Here is a 23,679-nt window from a genome sequence, read left to right on the forward strand (position 1 = left end):
AGATGGCTAAGAAATAAAGTTGTTATTGTTATGGGGACTCTAACAATCTGGAAAATGTATCAGATCACCAAATGATAGTGCACAACTGGACAACACATGTACTGTGCATAACAGCACACACACAAAAACCACAGCACACTTCCAGCCATGTTTACTTCAAAGTATGTTTCAGGGCCAGCATTACAATGTGATGCATTTGGGAAACTGGTATTGCAACATACCAACCCTTCCTACTATTCTTCACAAACACATGCACACACAAACATATATTGGGGATATACTGGCTCTTGGGTATGAGTATATATTTATACCCATATTTATATTTACAAGTGGATAGATGTGTGTGTGTGTATTCAAAAGTGTATGCAGTTTGTCCATACTGCTTACTCCAAATGAGTTCTCACTGTAGGTGTCATACCCAAGGACCCCAAAATTGTGGAGTAGCATAGATACATCCCATTCATTAATTTGTCTAGGTAAGAGCAATAAATACTAGTTTTACACCTTCATCGGATGCATATCCTACTGCGTACAATGGGACTTATATCCAAATAATTGAACAAGGCAAGCCAGTGTGATGTAGTGGCTTGAGTGCTGAACTATGGGCCCGAACAGACAGGCCAAAATAGAGCTGCTTTGGGTCACATTGGAGGTATGCTGTTAATTGATGCATGTGTCCTAAGAGGCCGGAAGCCACGCCAAAGCTGTGCTCCAGTTCTAAGGACTGGAGTACAGCTTCTGGCCTCTTAAAATGCATGTGTCATTTAAACAGCACACCTCCAAAGTGACCTGAAGCAGCTTTATTTTGGCCTGTCTGTTCGGGCCCTATGCCTCTGGAAACCAGGTTTCAAATCACCAGCCACAGAAACCGGTAAAGGCAACCCCCCCCCCCCCCCAAAAAAAAACCTCTTGCAAAGAAAACCCTGAGATAGCTTTGACTTGGGGTTGGCGTAAATCAGAAATGACTTAAAGGCACACAGCAATCGACAAGGTTGTACAAAACACACAGCGATGTGTAGGATCCCCCCCCTTTAATCATGTTCCCCCAGTTCTGGAAAAAAAATTGAGGGGAATGTGCCAGTGCACACAGTGGCAAGTTCTGCAAAGTTGCACAAAGAACTGGATCAGTTTTTGTTCTACAACGGTTAAACTAGCAAACCGCATCTGTCAAAGGTATCAGTACTGGAAGTAGAAATCTAGATGATAAAGTGATTGTACTGGTGTGCTAACCAAGCATGAAAAGCTCTGAGTTTTCATTATGTCACTGTGACAACCATTAAAAAAAATTTTGTTGCAATGTTTTGTGCAAACATGGTAGAAGTCCTTAACAGTTCAACATAGAAAAACTGGAGCAAATATAATTTATGTGATCCTGCTCGATTCAGAGCAAATATTGATATTATATTTCCTGTAAATTCAAGCAGGATCACATAAATTACACAAACTATTATTCCACTTTAATTGCAATGATTTTGTGTTAAGAAATCCTGGGACTGGCAGCTCTGGGAGGGGCCAGCCAGAGTGCTCCAGTGCCTTATAAAACTAGAAATGGAACCCTAGCCATTAAATTGGAATAACTGTGCTATACTTGTGTACTGTCAATAGGCCCCCAGACTGAGGCAGCCATTCCTCTTCTCACAAATATTAGAGGGAGATCCTCCTGAAAGGTTTGGATTGTGGGCAGGAATCCCCCCAGATTAAGCAGACATCTTAAAGGAGCTCCACTGACAAGTACTCCAACTTTATTAGAAGGATTCCCCTCTTCCCAGCTTATCTTATTTAGTAGTGTCTTCTAAAACCCTGTGAAGCTTGGGGTGGGGGACTTGCTACTGAGCAAGAAAACCCACCTGCCAGCCCAGTTACATATAACTAAGCTTGGATCCAATGCACTGGATGTGGCAACATGTAATCTCCACTTGGCTGTATAAAAATGATGGTTCAACTTCCAAAATACTTTAAATATTAAGTCTTACTACATAGCTAAATGTCTAAATGTTCTCTAAGGCATGTATTGAAATTATTTGGAGAAAATGGTAGGTACAAGGTATTATGTTGCAATATAAACATGTTTGACATTAGTCAATAATTATTTTTGCAACTGTGTGTAAACTCTGCAGTACTAAAGCCAAAGCTGCTAGTCTGGTTTGTGCGCCAAAATATTCTACAATACACTCATTTTTGCAACAAGATAGTCATCACAGATGCGTTCTCCTGACAGCAAAAATGCAGCTTGGTGAAATTGGGAACATATGAACAACACCTGAAAAGCTGTTTGCACTTTTCTTTTAATGCACTCTCTCACAGAACATAAAGAAAAAACAAATGCAAGGTTTGGTGGCATGCTTTCTTCCTCATATAGATCTGGATATTCTCCTTTTCATTAACTGTAGAATCTCAAGAAGCCTCCCAGATCTACACAGCCATCTTGCAAGTTGCATTTCTAGTGAAACCCCTGTGACAATTTCCCAAAAGAAGGAAAGATATGAGTTCCTTAAAAAATAATAATCACCATACCCACAACTATCACTTCCAGAAAAAACATCATTTTTGAAAGAGGTATCTACATTAGGGTACCGAAACAACAATAATAACCAAAGTTTCTTCTCTAATGAAACACTCAGAACACTGTCACCAAGCCATCAGTTATTACTGGCCAACTTCTAACATTCAAATTTCAAGCAATTTCAACTACATACACCATGATCTGGATTCCATCATGTGAATGAATGGGGAAAACAGTGACATTAATACAGACAATATAACAGAAGTGCATTGTGCTAAGGAGTTATGAGGACTTCTTGCTAATATTTAACAGCACATCATGCACATTTTAGAGAAGCAACCAGTATTATATAATTGAGAGAACAGCACCAACATGTTGCAACTACTGCAAGAGTACTAAAAACAAAAACCTAGGAAGCGTTTAAAAAATCTAGCTATGAAAAATATTTAGCATTAGATGTAAGCAAACTGCTATTTGCCTCAGCAGCAACGCATTTTGTTCAAGGGCTTTTGAAAATCCTCTGGGGTGTGATATGTCAAAAGTGTCAACTCCTGGATTATCTACTACTATTATTAGAGGTGTAGCTCATCCACAGTCTACCTTAGCTTGCAATGTGTGCAAATGAGTGTCCAAATCTCACCTAGGGTTTAAAGTTCATGTTCCAACTCTGAACTTCATTTAGATAAGGGATAATTTATAACAAAATTGGTATTCAAACATTTTGTAGCCTGATACTCTCGTTTACAGTGACAAGGGACAGAATATGCTTCAGATGGTGCCAGTTTCCAGTACCAGCAATTTCATTTCAAGTAGCTATCCTCATTTTATATGTAAAATTATCCCCTGAGAAGAAAGCTATAGAAGAGACTGCCGGGCAAGAAAATCAGCAAGTGAATACTTCTAACCCTCGCTGTCCAAAACTGAATGTCCATTGACCTAACTGTAATAAAGAAACTGGGAATGCGGGAAGAGACCATATTACTTTATCTATTGCTATGCCCAAGAATTATGGCTAGTTGAGGCTGATATTCCCAGAAACCTTAGCTTAATATTTAAGATTTCATATTGTGAAACACTTTAGTAGGGTTACTGCCAGAAAACTAATTTGGATATTCATGAGTTTTTAAAAAGAACTGTTACATGCAAGAGGTAAACAAAACAAAACAATAATGTTTTCATACGAAGCTACATCACAATTTACGAAAATTTTTATATATGCATGACCTAGCACATTAGGCAAAAAACAAATGTAGAGGTTAGCTGTGAAACTTGAGTGTAAATTTTGGACTGGAGTGTGAAAGTTGCATCTGTTTTTTAAAAGAAAACACACTCTCCCCTCTAGCTTTCAGGCTGTGCAGTGATATTCCTGAAATGGCACTTCTGCCTATTCTTAACACTATCTATCCTTCTGAAACTACAGAATTATTTTGTTCTTAATAATCGTTTCTTACATTTCAACATATACTGGCCTAAACCCAGAGTCATGCATATATGCAAATGCTTAAACCGATACTTAACAAGGAAAAAGATTATACGCTCTTACAGTTAAAAATCACTTTCCTATTAAGTTTTGGTTTGAAGCATTTCTAGGGAACCCTTACAGTTAAAAAAATTGTGATGCAGTCGAGAAGTAAGATGATAGTGCAGATAATAAAACAAATTTGGCTAAAAGGGGATTGTTTTACTATGTTAGAGTTGTGAAAATAAAGTATACTTTTTAAAACGTCTTCCAAAAAAACCCTGTCCTCTTTGATTCCAAATATCTTGTATTATTTTTACATTGCAAAGAAAATATTAATGTTTGCAAGATTAGGATTATCAAAATTTTGTCAATTACATTTCTTACACAAACACTTTGCTGCAGAATGCTTTGTAAAACAGTATGAAAAAATTGTAGCATGTTAGTGTGATCATATAAATTGTCACAATAGTCTAATTTTGAAGTGGGGAAGGGAGAGGACAGGTTAAACCTGCAGGTTATTATTCCAAAGACAGAGAGGATGGTATCCTGCAAGATGTTTCAGTTGCAACGTTACAGACGACTTAAGTTATTATGCAGATATTTTCTTTTTACCAGATCAAGCTAAACTCTGTTCATTCTATATGTTGTTGTTTGTTCCAAGTCAAAAGCTAAGCAACTTTCCAAGCATCTTTCTTATACATTTAACAGTGCATATTATATCTTTTCTGCTTAAACATCTGAGAAATGCTTGCAGGAATCTTAACCAATACAGAAATTAAAAACATCAGATCAAGACACATCAGTATATATTTCAGAGTCACAGTTCACATCACTGTAGGGAAGGATAAATGTTACCTTTCTGGAATATTTTACTGATACAAATATTAAAGTAAACCCTGTTCATGCTATCACATGAGCCATTCTGCATAACACGCACGCTTCAACTTTTCAATACAAGAATAAATTTTAAAATTCATAAGTAGAAAAAAATAGTGACAGTTCTCAAAAACCCTTTGTATTTCCTTTTTTTGCAAATGTTTTATGTTCAGAGCAGATGTCAGTTTAGCAAAACTAGTTTTACAGTAAATGGAATTTGGGCTTCAAAGCAGATTTTAATGGTTACATTAACTCAGAAGCAATATAGGGTCTTCTAGCTCATAGAAAGGGATAGAGCTGGTCTGGCTCTCCCCTGAGTCTGAGTCATAAGGAGCATCTGGGAGCTCCATGAAACTGTACGCAAGTTGTTCATCTTCAGCATCGGATCGGATATAGCAGGAATTATTAGAAAATTCTTCCTCTTCTATACTGTTGAAATCCTGGGGGATGTACAACATTCCCGGATAGTTCCTGCTCACCAAGTCGCTAGTTGTTTTAAGAGAGATCTTCCTAAATGCCATTAGATGCATGTGAGAAAGCTTGGAGTACTTGAAACGTTTAAAACCCAAGGATTCTATAGCAATTTTCCAGCTTTTCATCATCATAGCATGGCGATTCTGATGGGACGAATCAGGAGTGATAATAAGCAACAACCCATTTAAAGCAAGAAGTTCATGGGCCTTTTTGCAACATATCCAGCGTTGATAGGGTGAAGGGAAGTAAGAAAGGAGCAGGGAGAAGACCACAACATGGAATAATTCTCCAGGCAGGCAATCAATAGGATTTTTCAGCTGTTTCAAAAAAGCATCAATGGCATCTTGTGCAAGCTGAAGAGGCTGCTGAATCTGAAGGTTTAAGAAATCACATTTGTAGACACTCTAGAGGAAGAAACACATACTGTTATAGACTCTAAAAGTGTAAGCTTTATATATTAAGACACACTACTTCAAGTAAGGTTACAGTTAAATCTTGAAAATAGTCATACAGGTTTTACTCAGTACATGCAATTTCCATATGGATAACATTTTTAATCATAAAAACAGCATGCCTTATTTTAGGCTATGGCACATGTCCATGGTTTAGAAAAGTTTAAATCCGTTTAGAAGAGGCATTCCTCCAATATGAGAGAAAATCTTCTTTAAATGATGCTTACACCATCTGCTCTTTCCCCAATTATCTGCATTTATCATTCCCCTCCCAAAACAATCTATTTAGATGGGTAACAATTAAAAAATAAATAAATTAAACCAATTATACAATATGGCCCTAATCTAAAGGATATCTTGCATTTTTATATAATTATAAATATTTAAGAAATATGTGCAAAATATTGGGCTAAAACACTTAACGCAAAATGTTTTCCAAAGAGAGAATAAGGCTACAGCATTTAGACAGATTAGTAACTATTCAAGCTCTGCTACAGCCTTACTTTCCAAAAACAGTTTGCAAGTACCAAATGCAAGATTATCATCACCTTTAAGAAAGTATACTTATTATATTCCTTATTAGTTTTACTTTTTTCGGTATTGTTGCTGGAAAAATAGAACAATTATAAAGATATCTCAACGTAGCCTAAATAGTGGGCATTGCTATGTTGGGATTTATCTCTCTTCACAATTTTCATACCTCAACAGCTGGGACAATGTCAATACCAACAGTTAAGAATTCTTCAAACTTCAAAAATGGATTGAAACAGCTGCCAACATCAAGTAATCTGATCTTCCCTGAAGGATGCAGCAGTCTAAATGGAAAGGAATTCAATCTGTCAAACCAGTTTTTCAAAACACTATATAATCTTTTAGAATGAGAAACACTGCTTGAAGTAGGAAACTTGCTGCAACTGCAGATTTAAAACTGACAGCTTTTCACCCTCCTGCTTTTCAGCTTCCCCATTTTGGCCACATGAGGGGCTCTATATGGCTATATTTCATAGGAGGAACTGGCAAAGCCACTTCTGGGTACTCCTTGCCTAAAACCCCCCATTAAATTTGTGAGGTTGCAATAAGTCAACAGGCAATTTGAAGGCACATACACATATTCATGTGTCCAAATAAAAGCATAAACTCCATTTAAAAGCAACAGATGGTCCCCAGCAATTCTTGGGAAACCTAGCTATCCCAGGTCTTGTAAAGCAGCTTGCAAGATGCAAGAAGTTCTTTCCCGTAGGCATTTGTAGAGGTACATGTCTACTTCTCAAAGAATGTCTATATGTAACTATATTATTTTTCTGCACCAGCACAAAAAATTTCTTTATTAAAATGAGCGCCCTAGTTTCTTTCAATCATCCTAAGACATCAATTTGAAATACAGCATCCTATTAATAACAGGGCTAGCAAGTACCCTAATAATTCAAATACTGTACAATCTTTCTGTTAGGTAAGTTATTGTATGTGATAGTTCCTCTTATAAGTGTTAAATAATATTTATGTTTGTAAGTCGAGAAATTTATGTCCCAAAAATCTTGAGTAGACTTATATAAGGTTCAATACATCAGTAGTGCTTAGAAGGGTCCTAAAGCAAGCAAGCCTGACGCCCCAATCTCCACTGAACACCAATTCCTTCCCCCTCCAGGCCGTTTTGCAAGCCTTTGCTCCCTATCAGAAAATCTCCCATTTAAATCCACTTGCTTCTTTCTCTGCTCTGTTTTGCAAGACCTGGCTTCCCATGGAAAAATCTCCCCATTTAAATCCACTTGCTTCTTGCTCTGCTCCGTTTTGCAAGACCTGGCTTTCTATGGAAAAACCTCTCTATTTAAATCCACTTGCTTCTTTCTTTGCTCCATTTTGCAAGACCTGGCTTCATATAAAAAAACCTCTCCATTTAAAACCATCTCTCCAGTCCATTTTGCAATACATACAGTAAGTATGCATTATAAACGAACATGGTCAAGCCAAAGTAAACTGTTTTAAAGCCTACAGATTTTAATGTGGAAATGTTTAAGAAAATTATTTCCCCAAACTACATCTGAAATCGTAACTGACCTTATTATATACTTACTCATCTGTTAAAGAATTATGATTTGAATTTTCTGAAGAACAATCCGTTTTTGGAGCTGCATGCATGCCCATGGTTTGAACATCTTTGGTTGCAAGGACTCCTCTTTTCTCATCTTTTTCCAGAGCTTTCCGTTTCCCACCATTTTGAAAATATTCTCGTGATACACTTCAAAAAAGGCAAAACAATACATAGTTCCTATACTTTAATTTTCCAATGCACTTTATTATAATGTAAATCAGAATAGATTATAATCATTCCTTTTCATTTAAAATATCCTATTTTCTTCACAACATGTATAAATTAACAGTTGGACTGGCACCAAATGTTGATCAAAGTAATCCCTGCTAGTATTCTGCATCTGTTTGCCCAGTACAGCTCATAAAATTTCCAATGCAATGAAATAGACTGCACTGTAGAATTCTATAATCTCCACCATTTCCACTTCCTACCCATATTCAATTTCCTTCTTTCTTCTTCATTCTGTATCTTCCACAATGTTTTCTCAGTCAAGCTTCTATTTACATTCCCACTGGGCTACCCTTCATCTCCCTCTTTCACCTGCCAAACTTATAACCAAGCATTTGAAACACAAGTACTTTCATCTGTTTGTGTACATGAAACCATGGAGTTTATGTTGCTATACAGAGCAGTCTAGTATAATCAACAAATGTCAGTACTGCACCACCACTGGCAACATCTGCTCTAGAAAATGGAATGAGCTATTTGTGTAACTGGAGCAAACAAAGACTCCTTTTAATCTCCATATGTCTGGCACTGCATAGTCTTAATCCACAGTTCAGTTTGATGCCAGTCATTTGGTTTGAAAATAATGTTTGGTAGCAAACAGCTTTAAAAGATATTGACCACTAGTAGAATGCTTCCACTAGTTGCTTAAATATAAAGATGGTTACAAATTCAAGAAATTAATCTCCAAAATCTGAAAGCAATTACCTTCAAAGAAGTTCTATGCATCCGTTAACAGTATAAACTGTTCTCCTGCAGAGATTTGTATTACGTATGTTGCCAAAGTTCTTACATTCCCATTAGCGAAACCATGCAAGGACTTACCTGCAGCACCACTCAATACGGCCCTCTCCTTCACAGGTTTTAGCCCAGTGATTATCAGCCAGGTTTTTCATTGCTTCAGCGTATTCACAAAGAGTTTCTTCATCCTCACAATGTTCACGCCAGATTTTATCAAAGTCCCCCACTAAAATACACACAGATGACAGAAGGGTATGAGTAATAGAGGAATAGTATTAAAAAGTAGAGTAAGAAAATCCTGTAAACAAACATTCATCATAGGGGAAGAGATACCACTAATCAGTAAGAGAAACAAATAAACTGAAGGCAAGTACTGTACTTGGTTTTCTATGAGGTGTATATACTATCCCAGAATTGCATTTCCAATTGAGGAATTTCAGGAGATACTGAACTCTTGAAGAAAATATATCACCATCACATTCCTATCGGATGAAAGATGTAATGTATGAACAGTTTTATTGTGGTATCTACTAAAAACTTTTGCAAAGGAAGAAGATTCATTAAAACAATTGCTTAAGAACCTTTCTTGAAAGGGACTTCTCCTGGAGATTTCATATACCCAATATATTTTCTTTGAACTTTTAAGAAAGTTGTTTAGACCGCTAGATAGCTACAGAGGTAGCAAAAATACAGCAACTTCAGGTAAAAAGAATAAACAGGTGATATGGCTGCTATACTGAGCAGCAACAAAAGCACAGATCTCTGCACTTTCGCAGAATGTATTGCTGCCAGACTCACTTGAGAATGGGAGAATCCATTAGTGACCCAACTCAGAGGAGAAACCTGGTAAAGTACTTCATTTGTTACTGTTTCAGTTGAATGCTAGGAAAGCCACACACATCAAGTGCTTAACTTCTGCTGAAATGAATAAACACAGCAACACTCATTCCCTTCCCTTCCTTGCCCATGTCTGCAGTCAGGCCTTCAACACTCTAATGGAAATTTTTTGGTTGTTTTTCTGGTTCAGCAAATGAACTACAATATCAGATTACTAATAAGAGAAACCCTTGACTGTTGAAGACTGAAGCTTACTCTAACCACTATTTCCTGAACCTTCTAACCACACTGATGTAATGACACTGGAAAGCTGTGTAATTCCTTCTAAATAACTGATAGATGTTTGCTGATCAGTTCGTGTTCAGTGACCACTTAATGTTGCACGAAATGGAAAGCTACAAGGCTGTTAATTGTCTGTAAGCATAGTCTCTCTCTCATTTTTGGCAACAGAATATATCTGAATCTAAGCCATACACACACTGAATTAATTCCCATTGTATATACATCTCCCCCCGTTACACATACACACACACACACACAGCTTCTTTAAACTGCCTCAAAGGATAAACACAGCACTATTTTATTTTGCCGTGGTTACTATTAGGGACAGGTTAAGGAAGCACAGGTTAACTACCAAAGGCACTGAAACTTAGCATTACAGCAACCATGTAATGTAGACTAAAGTCATATATATTATTAGTAGACAAATGTCACCTGAATATTTTCTACGACTTTAAAGGAATGTAAATCCAGTACCCATCTATTTGAGACATCACGCAAAGACGGATTGGAACAATGTTTGTGTTTTAGTTCTTCTAATAAAACAACTGTACTATCTTCCATCTCATACACAGAAGTAGTTCTAGGAAGGATAATGGGTTGTGTCAATACTCCGGTGTAGCTTCATAGAATCAGAAAATACAAATGACTCTAATGGTCATCTGGTCAACTCCCTTTCAGTGTGGGAAGCTACAGTTCGAGCCCTTCAAGCTTTGTTTAAATACCTTTAACAAATGAAAACCCACAAGCTTTCAAGGTAGTCTGTTCATAGGGAACCTTGGCTCCAGAAGTGCAGGAAGCCAGGCTGGTTGTTGTCTGGTGATTAACAAATACCAGGCGCTGTCGGCTATTATGTTTCAGAGGAAGGAACTGGCAAAACCACCTCCGAGTATTCCTTGCCTTAGAAAACACTATGAAATTTATGGGGTTACCATAAGTTGGCAGGCAACATTAAAGTACATGTACACATCTTATGCTTTACTAGTTTTAACTACTCTGAGTAATGCGTATGGATTAGAAGGTTGAAAATTTTTAAAATCAAACCGATGTTGAACTGGATCTGTTCACTGAAAGTAACATGTTTTATACATAATTAATTCTGTGAGATACCTGCACAGCTGTTCACTGTGACCAGAACACCACAACATATCTATATTGGCTTCCTGCACTGTTCACAATGCCATTACAGTTTGGAAGTTATTCAAACCTTCCTGTTGCTCTTCTGCTTTTCCTGTTGCTTTTTCTTATTGTCAATTGAGCCTCCTTTCAACAGAGTATCATTTTTCTGATATGTTAAGCACATGAACCAAGGATTCACTTCCCTTATTCTCCTTTTCTCTATGGCCATTTTCTTAAGCTCTTCCTAATAAACATCTGCATTTACATTATTTATTATCCTCATTATTTTTTTTAATCTATAATCTTGACTGAAGTGTAATACAGTGGTACCTCGGGATACGAAATGCGCGGGTTACGAAATTTCCGGGATACGAAAAAAATCCATTAAAAAAAAACTGTTCCGGGTTACGAAGGTTATTTCGGGTTACGAAAAAATTTTTGGTGCTTTTCGGCGCTTTTTCGCACGAAATCGCGGCTTTTCCCCATTAGCGCCTATGGCATTTCGGCTTGCGAATGCTTTTCGGGTTACGAAAGCGGCGTCGGAACGAATTAATTTCGTAACCCGAGGGAGCACTGTACCTGAAGAGAATGTTATCGAGTTTCACCAGTGATGAGCAGAGGAGTGTTACTGGTACCACAGTTACCTGATTGTACGTTCAGGTAAGATAGGTTTGGTCTTACATGCAGAACCACATTGCTAACACATACTTATTTGTCAGCTACCATAAATTCTTTCACAATTTTGCAAGAGAGTGAACAATGCAGAAATTTTACTTAACAGAAACAAAAGCTTAGAAAGAAACAACTCAATAGTCCAACAAGATTAACTAGTAGGGGATTTGAATTTTTTTGTACCTTCTTAATGGAAAAACCAATCTTGACTCCAGAATAATCAGTCCTTGAACTTCTGAATCAGACCATCCCTACTAGTTTATAAGTAATCTATGGAATTAGTTTCTACAAGATATGGTGATGGGCACCAACTGAGACATCTTTGAAACAGAAACATTTATGGAGGATATTCACCAATCCTCTCAAAAACAATTCAGTGGAGATCAAGGGAAGGAGAAGCACTTGTAAGTTTCCCAAATGCATTTGGTTTGTCATGATGGGAGAATTCTGCAAGCATTCATTTTATCCAACAGTGCTACTATTCCTATGCCAATTATTCTTACACACACACACTTGATTTTAGCCTGTTTTTTTCATAGAATTGTTTTATAATTAAGGACATCTCTGAGATTCTTTAATTAAAAAAAGTCCACTTGCAGCAGAGTTGCGTGCTGATTTTAATATGCCATGGGAATTTTATGAGTTTACAAGAAAAGGAATTAAAATAACTTTCATTGGCTGTAAGGTCATACTCTATGCATAACAATATTTTTAAAAGATGCTCTCCTCAGGATTTATTCTTTTTCTGTGAGCTGGCTAATATCACTGCATTTTATGAACAGTATTAAACTAAAGAGGTTTATATCCAGTAAATTTATAGCTAGTACATTTGATTTGTTCAGGTTCATTTTTTAAAATGAACTATGGCCTGTTACAGACAGCCAAAATAAAGCTGCTTCGAGTCACAGTGGAGGTATGGTGTTTCAATGATGCATGCGTCCTAAGAGTCCAGAAGCCACACCAAAGCCACGCTCCAGTCCTTAGGACTGGAAGCAGCTTTATTTTGGCTGTCTGTAACAGGCCTATATGGCATTGTAAGAATTCCACCCCAAATGCTTTAAAAATAAGAATGTATCAAATCTATAAGCATGTGGCATCAAGACATACAGTATCTCCTTGACATACTTGCTTATTATTACTTCTTTTCCAGAAGGCAAGTCACATTTCATTTTCATATACTGTATGCATTGGTTTATGTATGTGTATACACACACACACACACACACACACACAAAAACAAGTATTATTATACAAGAGCATTCTGAACAGGTTTTTCCTGAGTTCTACCTACATATAATGCCAAGGATGATAAATGGCACTCTTCTCTTTCCTTTTAACAAGGGATTAAGTTTCTGAAAATCAACAAAAAACAAACAAACTTGTGCCTGACAAAACTTGTGCCATTTGCTCTTCTCTTGCTTTCTGATCCCAGGGACAGTGCAAAATAATCCACTATCTCCAGCTCCTTCAGCTTTTAACATGCTATCTTATACTTATTGCTACATAGATATAGGTCCTATCAAATTCAGAGGTGCTTACATCCAGGTAAGTAGATACAAGGATGCTATATTAGAGGATTGGTTTGTGTAGTTTCTTTCAACACATAAGATGACTGGCTGGAAATGAAGCACTTTGTAAGAGTCTAAGTATATAAGAAGCACAATTCTATGCACATGACTATAGCATCCCAATCTGGAAATCCAAAATCCATAAACCTCCCCAGAATGAAGCTTTTCGCTGTCAGTTCCTGCTTCCTCCTTTTGAGGTGGCAGCTGCAGCAATCCTGCTAGTTTGTCTCTGAGATCCTCAGTCTTTCTTCATCCTCATACACATGTAGTGAATTAACAAGATGAGTGGCTGGAGGGGAAGATGTAAGCATCTGTGAAATTGTGGGAGGCATGGAAGTGCACCAAGCCCTATGCTTGGATTCCCACCATTTCAGAGGCCCTCAGTCTCTCTCTAGCCTGTTCACCAGCCTCATACAGTACATACTATGTTACTTGTGTTGTGTATTAATGGTAAAAAGTAAAGGTTTTCCTTTTGACAAGTCTTGACCAACTGCAGGGGACAGTGCTCATCTCCGTTACTAAGCCGAAGAGCCAGCATTATCATAGACAACTCTGTGATCATTCGGACAGCATGACTGCACAGAATGCTGTTACCTTCCCAAGGAAGTAGTACCTATTTATCTACTTGCACTTTTACATGTTTTTGAACTGCTAAGCTGGCAGAAGATGGGACTAGTAATGGAAGCTCACCCTGTTATGCGACGCTTGGGCCTTGAACTGCCAACCCGCCAATCTTGCAATCATCAGAGTCAGCGTCTTAACTGCTGGGCCACAGCGACCCACATGTGTATTATGTGTATGTAAATACAGATACAAATACAGCTTGAGACTGGAAGTGTTTCATATTCCAAAAACTGAAATCTGAAACACTTCCAGTCTCAAGCATTTTGGATAAAGTGTACTCAACCTGTGTAATAAAATTATTAATGTGAAGTCCTCACTAGCATGCAGCAATGTGAGGCAGAAAATGTATCCTTTCCTTAATCCCTTACTAAAGTTAAACTAGTAATATTTCTAACCAATGTGTATTAATGCAAAGGGCTACTGGTAAGCCTAACTGTTTGTACCAACTAAAGTAGATTCATTTGAGCTTGGTTTGTCACCACTTAAGTTCCATCAATTCAATAGAGCTACTATTGGTAGTACCACCAATTCGATTTAGCCTAGTATAAGTAAAATTCCCTTCTTTTATCCTGAAAATGAGTATTTTCTGTATCTGCTTGACCAAGGAGGTGGGCACCATTCTTTAATTTATTGATGTTTACTTCTACTTTCAACTTTACCTTTTGGCTGTTTCTCATAAACTGGCCAAAAGAGATTAACTCCATTATTTATTTAGTTGGAGTTCAGCATTTTATACAGAAAGTGAAAACATTTAAAAGTAAACTGAATGATAAATCTGTAAGATTTTGCTATATCCATTTGCTAGACCCAGTTAACCTAGAGCCACTGGATCAATGGAAATTAGATAAATCAGCACATGCCCCATTAATTCTATATATCTCTTCTAGTTAATATACACATACTCTGTTAACAAAGCCTCTGATAAAGAGGCTTCTTTTTACAAAGTCTTTTTATGCCTGTCCAGCCTTCCCTTTCCCCCTTCTTCTCCATTTAGGTGAATGGTTGTTGTTGTTTTAGCAGTATCAGCATTGGAAAGATGATGAAAGAGGACTAGACAAAAACAGACTTTGAGTGTCTGGTTGCAACAGAGTGTCTATACTAGTAAACAACGCAATAAATCTTGAGCTGGGGAAAAACAGGATGCTACTGAAGATGATTTCTCTGTGGCTTTGTGTGTCTATAATAAAAGGCAAAGTAAATAGCAGTTGTCTCCAGAAACTTACAGAACATGCTTAAACAAAAAAATAGAAAAGAACAGGTAAAACTGTTTTAACAGTTACCCCTAGCATGTTAAAAACAAACAAACAAACAAACAAACCCCACAGGTCTAGAAGTTTCTCTTACCAAAACAGAAATAAAAAGAAAATGGAAGGAGTGAAAATAATAGCCATCCCTAGATACATTTTGAAAAAAGTGGTCTACAGAAGGTTCAAATGTTTTTAAAATATCTATGCAATATTTACTTGATTTAGTTGTTTTTTACATGTGCATATTGTTAGTTTTGAATATGACGTTTGCTGAAACATGCTGACCTGCTTTTCTTTTCTGTGGTACTGTATAGAAACCACCTTTCTTTTCATATTGTTTCTGGATCTGTTACCAAATGTTCTGTTAACTACTACACTACTTTGCTAAAATGAGGGATACCTGTACCAACAACTGGATATAGCCCAGCAGAAACTGGTATGAACAGTGTTACAATACAGTTAGGCAACTGGTATGGATACAGTGTTAACTAAAACCAGAATCTCACCTGATAATTACATTTTTTTCTGCAGATATACTTGAGTACAGCTCTTTGGACATGCTAAAATTAATGTTAACAGCCCCATCTGTATTCATTGCCTCTCTTAAAATATAAGTAATGTGATGGAAATGTATGCTTTTGAGTTATCATGTCTCAGGGTATTTATAAATATTACAATAAAAATAGCTTCAAATTAAAGCTCTGAATTTGTATGAATGTAGTTTGTAGACAACACTAGGCACTTCATTACCCCTTTAACCACGTATTTTTTCAGTTCGGCTACTTTTGGATACCAAGACACTTTTCACATATTTATACAGCAACTTTTAAATTAACATCATACTTTTCTAGTTTGTTTATCTCACGTAAATGAAAAAGACATGCCAAACCATTCTGCCATCAGCTGGGACAGCAAAAACCTCAGATAACGCATTTCACTGCTAATACAGAATCTCTGAGGTTACGTCTCCCATACTTTTAAGTGCATAACTACAAAATATTCTACACATTTAAATGTGTGTCAGATATGAGAAGTTTAACGTGATCTTTGGATTAAGCATATGCCATTCACAGTAAAAGTTTACATGAAGACAGAATGGAAATGTCCATGAAAAACACAGAAATACAGACTGGAAAAAGGGAGAAAAGAGATGACCAGATTTGTTGGAAGTGACAATGTGCAAGTTATACTACAAACCCATAGCAAAGGCTCCAATGGTAAGTATTCTTCCCTCACTTCCAAATACATCTCCTACTTGCTAGCACCGAGATCCATGGTATCCAGTCACTGCAGAGATCTTGGTATGGGTTTGCCACTTCATACCAAAGAAAGCAAAATACAACAAGCAACTCACATCACTTCTGGACATCAAAGCTCACCAGGAACTGAATGACCAATTTCTACTCCCCTCAAAGCCCTCTGAACATGCTGGCAAGGTGAGGCAAGGTGCTGAGTAGTGATTGAAAACATCTAGTGACTAAACAAAATCCTCCCCTGCTACAAAGAAAACCATTGGCTCATTCATCTTTAGGTCTCTTCCTTGCAGCCCTACGTTGGCAATAACACGTTTCTGAAAAAAAGACAGACAAAAACAGACATTTAGTCTTGAACACAAGCTTCAGGCTTTCCAACATATTTGCCAGCCAAAAATATCAGGAATACATGACTCAACACTGTTTTCATAATGAATAGGGAAAAGAAATCTAACAGCTTAATGCCAAAGCCTACATTACCACCACGAATGACAGAAGTACCCCAAATATATAAAACTGCTGCAAGGCCTATATAATGAGAGCATCACTTGAAAACACACAGCCGCAAATTATTTAGGATTAGAATGTAAGATTACCAAGGCTTTTTCTCTCAAAGCCAGCAAAGAACAACTTCCCACTGATTTCCTCGTAATGTGTTGTTTGGAAAAGCTATTTTACCAATTTTAAGACATAACTCATGTTGTGGAGCTCTGGCATGTAACTCGTCCAGCTACAAGGCTATACATATTAACTCCCACTTGCTAAACAAGACATGAACAGAGAGATTTATAATCGTGCAAACCAGCAAAGTTTTGTAATCATGCAATTAAAGGCAAGAAATCTGGCTCTGACCTGAAGTCCTCATCTTTAAATCTTTCCATTAGAGAAAGGTCCTACCTTCAAGAAGGACGGGCTGAAATTTTCCATTTCTTTGCTCTGCCCCAGGCAGACTATGCTGGGAGACTTACTTGAAAACAGAATGAGGTATTTTTTGAAGTACAGTATATGTTAAGCTGTCTCATCAGTTTAACTGTGGGACCTATGGGGGTACATTAGAGCCCTCAGACAAAGAATGAAGAACGCTGGGGACTCCTCTTATAGATATAGTGGCAGAAAGCAATTGGCTTTAAGTATGTGCATGCATGGATTAACAAACATCTATAAGAAAAATCTCAAAGAAAGTACATTTAGTATGCTCAAAATAGCCTGAGTTTAATGCCACACTCATTTTTCCCCCCAATTTCAAAGAGCCAAGGCTGGAATAGTCCCACCCACAATTCACAGAAAATGCAGGAGGAAAAGAAAAAAAGGAAGAACACAACCATACAAACCACTGTGTCAGCAAAAGAGTTTCCACCACATACAGAAGTTACTGAGATACACAGAAAGATCTTATGACCTCTACCAGGGTTTGTTGTTGCTGCTGTGTGCCTTCAAGTCATTTCCAACTTATGGTAATTCTAAGGTGAACCTACCATGGGTTTTTCTGGGGTTGAAAATGTGTGACTCGCCCAAGGTCACCCAGTGGGTTCCTATGGCTGAGCAGGAATTGAATCCTGGTCTCCAGAGTTTTAGTCCAATGCTCAAACCACTACACTACACTATGAAGGTTCTGCTGCCAACAAGGAAATGGCTTGTATCTTATTCTGTATACAGCTGTAAGCATGTACAATTTTATAATGTAAAGAAGACATATTACTGGGCCCCACTCCAATAATCTTTGTGCAAATTTAAGCGGTGTAGGGCCGAGACACAAGGAAAGAAAGGGCATGACTGCAAGTAAGCCCAGTATACCTACTGAAGCTTCATTCAGTTATGGATGAGGACTTTACAATTTCAAAATTATTCCATGTAACAGAAATTTTGTTTTAAACATTTTAATCAACCTGATCACCCAAAAATTTCAACACACATTTCTGAAATTTAGCCTCTGAGCTGCCTTTGAACTGGGAATACCATTTCTGAGAATTCCTTACTTAAGAAAACCCTATGAAATTCAGAGATCTAGAACCAAACCCTAGCGGATACCAAAGGCCTACTGTAAAGAGGGCCTTTGGTATTAGTGGACTTCCCATCCATGGATTTGAGCATCCACGGATTGTCATTCCCCATATTATCCAATGGCAACATACAGACGTGCTGACCCAGGCACGCACGTCTTCACCAATTGGATAACATGGGACTTGAGCTTCCATGATTTTTCCCATCTCTAGGGGTCCCACAAGCTGAACCCCTACAGATGGGAAGAGACCAGTATTAGTAACAAGTTTGGGTGTGTACATACACTTGTATTTCAACATATACTGTGAATAGTAGTAGATACATACAACACTTCTCTGTAATCCAGGACTCATTTACATGGAAGAAGTCCTAATGAATTCAAAGGAGTTTATTTTACAACAGACATGGAAAAAGATTGCAAAGCAGTACAACACAGTTAGTTTGCAGACACTATTACTGACTACTCTAAAATGCCAATATATTATTGTCTTCCCCAAATCCTTCAGAACATATTACTAAGAAATAAATGGCGTAATAAAGAAAATAAGGGATATAGAAACAATGTAAGGCCTTCCATATTTTGAGCTGTAAGACTCTTTCCCTGTAAATCTCATCAAGAAGGTCACTAAACCAATCTTACATGTCTGAAAGCCATACTATAATATGGCATGTAAGTCTGTCTTAGCAAATTCTTGATTTAGATGCCAATGGAGGAGAAGCCTGTGACTTGAAATGCAGAAGGATGAATATGTTGTTTTAGTGAACTCTGTAGTCTACAGCAAATGTTACATTGGCCTGTTACAGACTACCAAAATAAAGCTGCTTCGGGTCTCTTTGGAGGTATGCTGTTTAAATGATGCATGTATCCTAAGAATTCAGAAGCTGCACCAAAGCTGCACTCCAGTGCTTAGGAATGGAGTGTGGCTTTGGCGCGACCTCCGGACTCTTAGGACCCATGCATTATTTAAATAGCATACCTCCAAACAGACCCGAAGCAGCTTTATTTTGGCAGTCTGTAACAGGCCACTAAGTCTTTTTTTCTCCCTCACCCATAAACTAGAACTGAGATATGTTACATGCCTAAGGGGTGACCGCAGTTTTCCTCATCTCTTTGAAGAGACATGTGAAGTTTTGTTCTCCCTGACATCACTGTTTTACATATTCCAGGATATGAAATCATTCATTTTGGTAATAGGATTTACTCAAGGTTCACAAGAAATTAAACTAGTTTAATGTCATGGCTGGGAGAAAAAATCCAACAAGTGAAAGGGTATTTTTGGCCGTGTTTGTTCAGAAATGCAATGTATCAATAGGATTAAGAAACAGAACACGGAAACTTTGAAAGGGCAAAGGACTAATGGGAAATGACACCAGCAAGAGACAATTTGATGAGTGAGGAATATTGGAGTGGAGTTTTCAAAATTCAAAGCATTTTAAGATTTCAGGTTCTCGCTCCAATCCAGTCAAGCAGTCAATTTAGTCTTATAGGAAGAAAGTAAATCCAACACTGGCAGTACAATAACCTTATTATCTTGAGAGCTGACACCTGTTTTCTGAATTCACATTCTGCATGTATATCTGCTTCTAGGTTAGCTGATTTCCTCACATCTTACCCCTTGTGTTTTCATGTAATCTAATATAAATGTTTGCCTTTTTAAAAAGGGCTCTGGAAAGTGATCTTAAGAGTGGTTTTGCTCACCAAGTCCCAAATGTTAATAACAAGTCACACATGGTAGCCTCTTCTGATGAAAGGGCTGGGTGTGGGACATAGTGGGTTAGGAAATATATAATGGCCTGGGAACATTCGGAGCACTTCTTGAGCAGCCCACATTGGTCTTTTTCAGCAGGAAGATTGGTGGGAGAGTACTTGGTTGGACACCACTGCAAGGAAGCACACAAGTACCTCCAAGACTGTGGCACCCAGCTTTCCCCAAAGATTTGGACCTGTGCCAGCAACATCTTCCAAACAATTGGTATAAAGCAACCTTCAGTTCCTCTCTCTCTTTCAGAGGTGAGGAGTTGGTGGGGGTTACTCTGCTTCTTCCTTGCCTGCTCTTGCCCAACACCTTCCTTGCAACTCCTTTCCTGGGCCTCTCATTCAAGAATGACCAGCAGAATTTCCACCCATTTTGCCTGTGACTTCCTGTTGTGGTTGTTTGCTTTCAAGTCGTTTCTGAGTTATGGTAACCCTAAGGCCACCCTATCATGGGTTTTTCAGAGGGGGTTTGCACTGTCATCCTCTGAGGCTGAGAGAGAGTGACTTGCCCAAGCTCACCCAGTGGGTTTATATGGCTGAGCCAGGATTCGAACGCTGCTCTCCAGAGTCACAGACCAACACTCAAAACCACTATACCACGCTGACCTCCTATGCTGTATTAAAATTTGCCTGGTTGAAGTGTCCCAGCAGCTTGTTAATACCCCTTGAGGGCTGGGGGCGAAGAATAGGACTTTGGACCTTAAAAGGCAATGCTAAGAAACAGGCTTGGTTGTTTTTCTTCCCCCTCAGCTGAGAGGGATTTAGAAACCTGGAGCGCAGGCTTTACAAAGAGAGAAGGCCTCTTATCCTCTCAGCTGGGGCTGCTGCCAAAGGGCAGAATTAATCCACTGTGATGCTGCTTTAACTGCCATGGCTCCATCTTAAGGGATTCTGAGATTTGTAGTTTGCTGCAGCACCAGAGCTCCCTGGCTAAATTCTTCTCCAAACTGCACATCCCTGAACTCCACAGCATGGAAACATGGTAGTTGAAGTGGTATCAAACTGCATTAATTCTGTAGTGTACGTGACCTACCACCATGAAACACCCCAGTCAGGATGACCAGAGGTCCTCCTTTTCCTGGACACATCTTCTATTTCAGCCTTCTGTCCAGGAGGAATTCCAACATTTCGAGAATGACTAAGAGACATGAACTTGTATCTGTATGAGAGTTTTTAGCTTTTATTTGGTCATGTCCTCCATTTGTCTGAATGCCCTACATCTTATGGTGCCTCATCTCCTTTGGCAGTGAGGATAACTGGTTACCCTGATCCCAATCCAAATCTCTTTCTATGACTGCATCCACACTGCAGAAATAATCCAGTTTGACACTGCCTTGGCTCCATGCAATCGAAATCTAGGATTTGTAGCTTTGTGAGCTATTTGGAAGCAGAAAAAGACAAAAATAAGCATTTGTTTTACTTGTATATGACTGCTGGCATTTGATCATTTTAGTGGATTGTTTGCTTTTGCAGTTTGAAATAGTCTGGAGACTTATTCAATAAGAAATATTCATCCATACAAATCCCAGAACTCCATGGCAATTAAAGTGGTGTGAAACTGCATTAGTTCTGCAGTGTAGATGACGTATACCTCCAGGAAACACCCCAGTCAGGGAGACCAGATGTCCTCCTTTTCCAGGACACACCCTCCATTTCAACCTTCTGCCTGGGAGGAATTCTAAAATGTCCTCCATTTTAAGCATGACTAAGAAGCATGAATTTACATTTCTGTGAGGGTGCCCCCATTTTTCTCCCAACATCCTCCATTTTGCAGTGCCCCATCCTCCTCCTTAGCGGTGAGGACCTCTGGCCACCCTGACCCCAACCCAAATCTCCTTCTAGGGCTCCATCCACCTTGGCACCACTTTTAACTGCCACAGCTTATATTATATTACATTATTCTATTCTATTCTTATATTATATTATTAAGATATTATATTATCCTACCTATCTTATGTTACTATTATATTAATAACATATTATATTATAAATCTTATATTATAAATATTACATTATTATTCTTATATTATGCTATTGTTATATTAACAATATATTATATTCTTATTCTTAGTCTTATATTATTATGTCATATTCTTATTCCTATTTATATTATATTAATCTTATATTAATATATAATTATATTATAATTATCATATTAATAATATATTATATTGTTATATTGTATTATTATATTAATAATATATATTTATATTATTCTTATATTAAAATATATCATAATTTTAATATTATATTATTATATTGTTATACTAATAATATATTATTCTTATTCTTATTATTATTGGGTCATTATAGAGTAGAGGGACTCAAGGGGCTAAACAACAAAGACCCTTCATTCCTGGGAGACATTTCTCCTTCTCTGCCAGAAAGTCCTGGTGCCACAGGAAACCCCCCACAGCAGAGCAGCTAAAGCGGTTTAAAACCGGTTTAACACTGCAGTGTAGACGACGACCTGAACCTCCCAGGGAAAACACCCCCCAGGCCTTTCTTCCTCCTCCTCCTCCCAGGCCCACTCTGGCTCCTCTGGACTCTCTCAGACCCGGAGCCCCCTCCATCTTGTGCCACGCCTCCCAGGGAAGCAGGGCCCGAGGAAGGAGAGGAGGAGAAGCCAGGCAGGCCCCCCGTTTAGCTTACCTTCCCGGTACTTCTTCCTGAGGCGCCGGTGGACGCTTTTGACCACCCCGGAGAGCTTCTCCTGCTGCAGCTTCCGTTCTTGCTCGCGGGGCCTGGGCAAGGAAGGGAAGGCAGCGGCGGAGGAAGAACAGACCCCAGCCTCCGACTCCCGCTCAGCCTCCATCGCTCTGACCACAAAGAAGGCGGAACGCTTAGGCAGGGTTAAAGTCCGCCGCCGCCGGACCCGGTCACGTGATGCACAGCGCCTCCCGAGGGCTGCTGGGAAATGTAGTCTCTAGTGTGTATGACCACGCCCCCTTTGGAACGCCTCGCTGGCTGCCGCTCAAGCAGTGGTTCCTCTCAGCCTTTGGGCCTCTAGATTTCTTTTTTTTTGGGGGGGGACTTCAACTCCCAGAATTCCTGGACAATGAGCCTACTGACTGGGGCTTCTGGGAGTTGAAGTCCAAAACGCCTGAGGGGGCCCAAAGGTTGAGAATCGTTGCAAGGGATAGGGCTTTCCTCTCAATAACAATAATAATAATAAAAATTATTTTTATCAGTAGCCAGGCTTTGAGTTTTGTTCAAAGTGAAAGGGAGAAAGGAAAAGGAAAGGCAGGTTCTCCCCAATAGCCATGGCAATAGCAAGGAGAGGGTCTGTGGGCCTTCGAGGGTGAATAAAACAACACTGCAGAAATATTTATTATTATTATTATTATTATTATTATTATTATTATTATTATTTCTTCCAAAACATGGCAGTAAAAAGGAGAGTGTGCCTTCTTCAAGGGTGAAGAAGACACAGTGAAGAATTATTATTGTTCTTGTTATTTCCCCAAAACATGGCTGTAAGGAGGAGAGTGTGTCTTCAAA

At 38.4% G+C, this 23,679-nt stretch overlaps 1 protein-coding gene across 6 annotated transcripts; it reads right to left on the minus strand.

Annotated features, from left to right (window-relative positions):
- Positions 1 to 2,266: 2,266 nt before the first annotated feature.
- BMT2 (base methyltransferase of 25S rRNA 2 homolog) lies at positions 2,267 to 23,027 on the minus strand. 6 transcript variants are annotated; one of them, XM_042468015.1, is made up of 6 exons: positions 22,831 to 22,970; positions 16,548 to 16,738; positions 8,907 to 9,048; positions 7,839 to 8,003; positions 6,468 to 6,582; positions 2,267 to 5,719 (listed from the first exon to the last, which is right to left on the minus strand). In XM_042468015.1, exons 2-6 carry the CDS (start codon positions 16,636 to 16,638, stop codon positions 5,090 to 5,092), a joined length of 1,143 nt encoding a protein of 380 aa, XP_042323949.1. In that variant the 5' UTR covers positions 16,639 to 16,738; positions 22,831 to 22,970; the 3' UTR covers positions 2,267 to 5,089. The 6 variants fall into 6 exon arrangements, with proteins under 6 accessions (XP_042323949.1, XP_042323948.1, XP_042323947.1 ...); XM_042468014.1 differs by lacking the exon at positions 22,831 to 22,970 and adding an exon at positions 18,749 to 18,767; XM_042468013.1 differs by lacking the exon at positions 16,548 to 16,738 and having other exon boundaries at positions 2,267 to 5,686; positions 22,831 to 23,027.
- Between the last annotated feature and the right edge of the window lie 652 nt (positions 23,028 to 23,679).

Source organism: Sceloporus undulatus, chromosome 5, assembly GCF_019175285.1.
Source record: "Sceloporus undulatus isolate JIND9_A2432 ecotype Alabama chromosome 5, SceUnd_v1.1, whole genome shotgun sequence".
Taxonomy (NCBI): domain Eukaryota; kingdom Metazoa; phylum Chordata; class Lepidosauria; order Squamata; family Phrynosomatidae; genus Sceloporus; species Sceloporus undulatus.

Coding starts and splice junctions, on each gene's coding strand:
- BMT2 (XM_042468012.1), bottom strand. CDS start 22,993: ATGGAGGCTGAGCGGGAGTCGGAGGCTGGGGTCTGTTCTTCCTCCGCC. Junction 9,049..22,830: donor CAGGAAGAAGTACCGGGAAG/GTAAGCTAAACG, acceptor TGTGTATTTTAG/TGGGGGACTTTGATAAAATC. Junction 5,720..6,467: donor ACATTGTCCCAGCTGTTGAG/GTATGAAAATTG, acceptor TTCTTCCTCTAG/AGTGTCTACAAATGTGATTT.